Source organism: Buceros rhinoceros, unplaced genomic scaffold (assembly GCF_000710305.1).
Source record: "Buceros rhinoceros silvestris isolate BGI_N320 unplaced genomic scaffold, ASM71030v1 scaffold5823, whole genome shotgun sequence".
Lineage (NCBI taxonomy): Eukaryota > Metazoa > Chordata > Aves > Bucerotiformes > Bucerotidae > Buceros > Buceros rhinoceros.
The window spans coordinates 9,791-15,144 of NW_010401694.1; the positions used below are offsets into that span (position 1 = coordinate 9,791).

The 5,354-nt window shown below is 46.3% G+C and overlaps 1 protein-coding gene across 1 annotated transcript in view; it reads left to right on the top strand.

The window, feature by feature from the left end:
* UROS (uroporphyrinogen III synthase) overlaps positions 1 to 4,806 on the top strand; it is a 9,462-nt gene extending 4,656 nt beyond the window's left edge. The window contains exons 6-9 of the mRNA XM_010132355.1: positions 1,805 to 1,888; positions 2,317 to 2,402; positions 3,773 to 3,871; positions 4,660 to 4,806. Coding sequence (XP_010130657.1) covers positions 1,805 to 1,888; positions 2,317 to 2,402; positions 3,773 to 3,871; positions 4,660 to 4,806 — 416 coding nt within the window. The remainder of the gene's footprint in view (positions 1 to 1,804; positions 1,889 to 2,316; positions 2,403 to 3,772; positions 3,872 to 4,659) is intronic.
* The last annotated feature ends 548 nt before the right edge of the window (positions 4,807 to 5,354 follow it).

Sequence of the window (5,354 nt, forward strand, 5' to 3'; positions counted from 1 at the left end):
GAGTGTTGATCAGCAAAGGCAGAGGTTTGTAGATAAAAGAAAATGCGGTCAGAGCTGGCAGCTATTGCTGTTTGTGGGCAGAGTGCTCCGTAATTTATGGGCAAATAAAATACTTTAACTATATGGATTGTTTCATGATAAAAATGATAGTTAAAACTGGAAGATTAAATAATAAATTTTGGAAATTAAAAATGAAATTTTTGACACAGAAATGCCCTAAGTGAAGAATAACCCACATCTCCTCTTCAACAGATGTTTTAAAACAAAGAAGAGTGTAGGTGGATTTTTAGTGCTAGGAAATCTGTTTCTGTAATAAAATAATGTTTGCCAGATGGAGGGCTTTTTTGAGGAGGAAGATGAGAAAAGGTACCTGGGTTCCACCTCTCTGGCTCTGGGAAGGAGAGAGCTGTGTGCGTGCAGCCTGTCACACAGCATCTCCCCCAACCCCAGCAGGCTGTGTGGGCTCACACCGAGCTGCAGCTCTTCTAATCCTCACAAAACCGACTGCCTCTGAATTCCCTTCGGTTTGGATCACCGGCCGCGAATTTCTGTCGCTGGAGGCTGCCCGGGGCTGATACATGCGATCGTTCTCGGTGATTGATTGGATTGTGCGTTATTTATGCACCCTCAGTTTATCGAGTGGTTTATAACCACCGCTGAAGCACGGAGTCAGTTACATCATGTTCCCTATTATGTGTGTATTTATTTTATGCATAAAATAAGTAAATGAAAGGAATAGCTCTAGGCTTTTTATGTAATTTGAATTTATTGTCAGAATAAAAATAAAAACTGGAGCAGGTGGATACTGGTGCAGTTTTATTACAGTAACGTTGGTGTTGGTTGCAGAAGCAGGGGATACCGTTAGGGCAGTGCTGGGCCTGCTGAGGAATTTCTCTGTGCTTTGTAAATGCAAGTCAAAAAGGATTCGTGTTTCCTGGCAGGTACCACACTGTCATTTCAGTTAACTGCTGCTGTTTTAAAATCGCTTTTGCATTCTGTCATGAGGTCATTCTTCCTCCCCATTATTTATTACAAGCACTTCTATGGCTTCTAATAGATCAGGACAGTAATAAATCAGGCAGTCAGGACAGTCCCATGTATCCGTGTTGACTCCTACGAGAGTCTTGCCGTTTCATTTCTACTGTGTCCTTATAGTTTATTTTTTTCCAGCACTTTAAAACAGCATTTGTTTTTCTAGCAGTCGCCTGCAGCCATGTAGGCTTCCACGTGTTGGCACCGTCACCGCAGTCAGAGGTGGGGGGTGTTTCCATCTTCCTCTTCTGCCCTGGCAGTGGAAGTCAAATCATTTTTCCTTCGGGAAGTAAGAAAATAGAGTTTCAGATGGGTTGGAACTTTTCAGCACAGTGTTCCTGTCCCTTCCCCGAATATTCTTTTAGAGAGAGCGAGCTCTCAGCTGCTGAGTGGGACTAAGACTTGAAATATGAAGATTGAGGAAGATTGTGTTTCCGAGGAGGAGATGACTTGCACAGCCCTTGTTTTGCTCTGCAGACTGGCGAGGGGAATCGAAATGCCGTTTATCTCTCGTGAGATCTTTTTACCCAAAGCATTCATATTATAGTTATGGAATATTTTTTAATTTACATGCTAAGTAGCCTCTGTCCTCAGAATTGTGGATGCAGTTGCACTGCCAATGTTTTCCGTGATCTCAGGGCTGCGTCTGATGAAGCGTGCGGCATTTAGTGCAGCGTTCAGCGTCCGATACCTCTACAACGTATCAAATGTATCGTGTTTACTCTTTATTAAAAACACGAGTTAATTAAAATTATTGTTTGTGTGTTTACAGGAGAGAAACCCAATTCCTCAGCTCTTCTTTTTCCTTGCGGAGCCCTGAAGAGAGAAGTACTTCCTACCGCACTTAGAGAAAAAGGTCAGGCTTCCCTGGGAGCCTCGTTTTAATTAGTCAGTTATGAGAAGAGTTGTCTGGAAAGCTGGTGAACCAGATCCGAATAAATAACAATTGGGTTTGCTGTTACGCTGGCTGGAAGTCAGAGGATGGGAATAAAAGCCTGAGGTGGGGTTGGTGCCCGCAGCTCTGGGACTGAGCTGCAGCGTGGCGTGAGCAGGGGTATGTGCCGTGTCCCTCCTCTGTGAGGGGGAGAGTAACTTACTCACAGAACTACTGTGAGTCTCACCGGTGGTCCAGCGCTTGCAACTCTAGAAATCCCTACAGATCCCTCACAGAACTTGTGCTGTATCGTCTTAGCCTGAAACACTACATTTACGTCCAGTTAGAGTGGTGAGAGTGTTTTCTGGAAATGACAGGAAAGAACGAAACCCTGTTTATCGCGATTCCAGGTGTCGCTCTGGAAAGCCTCACGGTTTATCAGACCACCCCGCACGCCGACCTGCAGGAAGCTTTGAGCAGTTATTTCTCACAACAGGTACTAGATGCTGATGCAGTGTGAGCATTTTTGAGGTATATGATAACACGTAGCAGAATATCCCTTTTTTTCAGCTCTCTGTCCACGATACTCGTGATACAGGAACAGCCTGTGTAGGCCTCTTGGTTTGTTTTCCTGTTGACCACCAAGAAAATCCTTTAGCAAAAATTTTAGGCTCCCTCAGTTACTTGTTACAGCAAATATAAACGAGACTAAAAGACTTGGTTTGAAGAAGAAAACAAAACCTTTCGCGTTGTGACTAACTTTTAGAATATCTGTTGGTGTCAGGATTACTGGGGAATAACTGCAGATAAAATTATGTACCGGGGTTATTCCTTTGAGCAGGACGAGACCGCTTTAGGTAACGCGTCTCAGAGATGATTCTTAGAGAGGCTGTTTACTGAACAGCTTTATTACTCGTTAGTGCCGCTGAGATCTCACTGGGTGCCTGCGCTGTGTTACGAATCCAGCAGTGATCTGCCCTACGGAGTTGCGGTGTCCTTCTCTGATTATCCAGGTTATGAGTGTATTAACGGTCCTGTCTTCAGTGCTAGGATTCCAGGGACATGCTGTCGACAAGGCTATCGAGATACATTTGCTGTGATGTCTTTCTCTTTTTGAAAGCCTCCAGTAAATGTTGTTAAGTGAGGATCAGCACATAGTAACAGCTTGGACAGTGCTAATAATTGCTTTTATTTTATCAAGATTGGCTTTCTGCATTTTGCGTCTGTAGGAGCCTACGTGATACCTAGGATTAACTTTATCCAGCGTCCAGCGTTCCCTTCTTACGGAACCTTGGGCTGCTTGAGCTTGTCGTCCCTCTTCTTAAACTCCGGGTGTTAGTGTCTGGTTAAATGACGTGTTGACTTGGAAGTTCTTTTTCGAGAGGTCCTAAAACGTCACAGCAGGGGCAGAGTGACGGGTGCACAGAGGGATGCTGCTGGTCCCAGGCGGGTTCTGAGCCCCACGGTATTAGTTTATGGCAGAAATAGCAGTGAGTCGTTAGTCCACACGCAGTTTGTAGCTTTCTGGACTCTTCGTGGAACTCCTCCCTTGCTGCCGTTAGCCGGTAGGTTCAGTGCAAAGCTGCCACCACGTGTTTCTGCTGCCCGTCTGGTTGCTGTGATGCCGTGGTTCTGTGCTGAGTGCCTGGAGAGTTGACGTGGAATGACGAGGGTTTAGCGCTTGGCTGGAGTCACACCTGAGTTTCATCATTCTGTGGTGGAAGGGGGGGTTGGCTTAACCGCCGTTTCTCATTGATAAAAACACTTCACGTCCGTACAGAGACAGTAGAAGGGATTTGGGTGAGTGCCCCGAGAGCTGCTGCAGGAGTGAGGAATCCTTGCCAACCTGTGGTTACTTTTACGCAGGGAATTCCAGCGAGTGTCGTGTTCTTCAGTCCATCCGGTGTCAAATTTTGCCTCCAGCACATTCAGAAGCTTTCAGGGGATGTCATCAACCAAATCAAGGTATCTTCGATTTAGGAGTGGTGAAATAGAACAGGCAGTAAGTTTGGGGTGGGCCAATGAGACAGGAAGGCTGTTACACCCATTACAAACCGTCATCTTCCCTTTTGTTTGTGTTTACTTCTCTGAAAAAAAAAAAAAGCAGGTTATAGCAAATACAAACGTTTATATGCAGCTGAGAGCCTTGTTTATTAAAAAAGTGATTGTTTTCACCTAGGATCCTTTTCCCCAACTAACTTGCCCAGTCTCCGCCGGGTATAGCATCACAGACTGGTTTGGACTGGAAGGGACCTTCCAGGCTCACCCAGTCCCACCCCCTGCAGGGAGCAGGGACATCTGCACCCAGAGCAGGGGGCTCAGAGCCCCAAGGGCCAACCTGACCTGCCATGGGGCCAGGGTTGGCATTTATTTTCTCTTAGTGAAGAGCAGGCACAAGTAGGTCTTGCTTGAACCAGCAGTTACAGGCTGAGGCACATTGAAATTCCTCTCGCTTCTCCGTTCTGTGGGACTGAGAGCTTTGAATGTTTGCACTGGAGAGATGATAACTAATAATCTTCCCTATGCAAATAATAGTCTTTCCTACGTAAGTTTTAAGTAGCTCAATTGATGGGCGGGTTTTAATACTGCAAATCTTCAACCTGAAATGGTTAGTAGCATTGAGTAAAGGTTTAGTATTGTTGAGTAAAGGGTTAGTACTGTTCAGTAAGTTGGCACAGCGCCAGTGAAGAAGAACGGTGATGTACCCAAGTCACTAGTAAGAGCTATTAAAACCATAACCAATGTTGTTCCAGTTTGCCGCCATCGGTCCAACCACTGCGGACGCACTGGAAGCAGCGGGAGTCCCTGTCAGCTGTACCGCGGAGACTCCAACTCCCCAGGACCTGGCCGCTGGCATCCGAAAGACACTTTCCCTCCCGAACTGCTGCTCAGCGGAGTGAGGGCACGCACGCCTCCGAAGGGGAACATGGTGCCGGAGAGGCTTTTTCCTCTTTGCAGACCTGTTGTCCTGCCAGGAAGTACTTTTCAGGACTATGTCACCCTGTCCTGGTCAGTGCCTGCTGTGAGAAGCTGGCATCTAAATCTCAAAAAATCTAGAAGGTGTCCCACCTATTTTAGAGCATTCATCAATTCCCCGTGTTCTCGTGGGTGCAGTGTAAATATTTATTTCATGTGGACGTTACTTGGAAACCGGTTGTGAGAGGCTCATCTGCGTCAGGAGCACATTGAAATACACTCATCACCTCAGGTAGCTCCTGGCCCACCAGGGAAGGGCCACGCAGCCCCGTGCAGTCAGTGTTACCAGCCCATCCTCATTTGCTTCTCTAAAGGAAAAGCAGACATAGACCCCAGCATTTCCTGATGTAAAGCTTGTTTGTTGTTCTGCTTTTCAGACATTTCTATTAAAATGGTGGTTGTAGGTTCACGCTGGAATAGGACAGTTCTCGCAGCGCTGCTGCATGTGTGGAGCCAACAGCAGGTCAGCGAT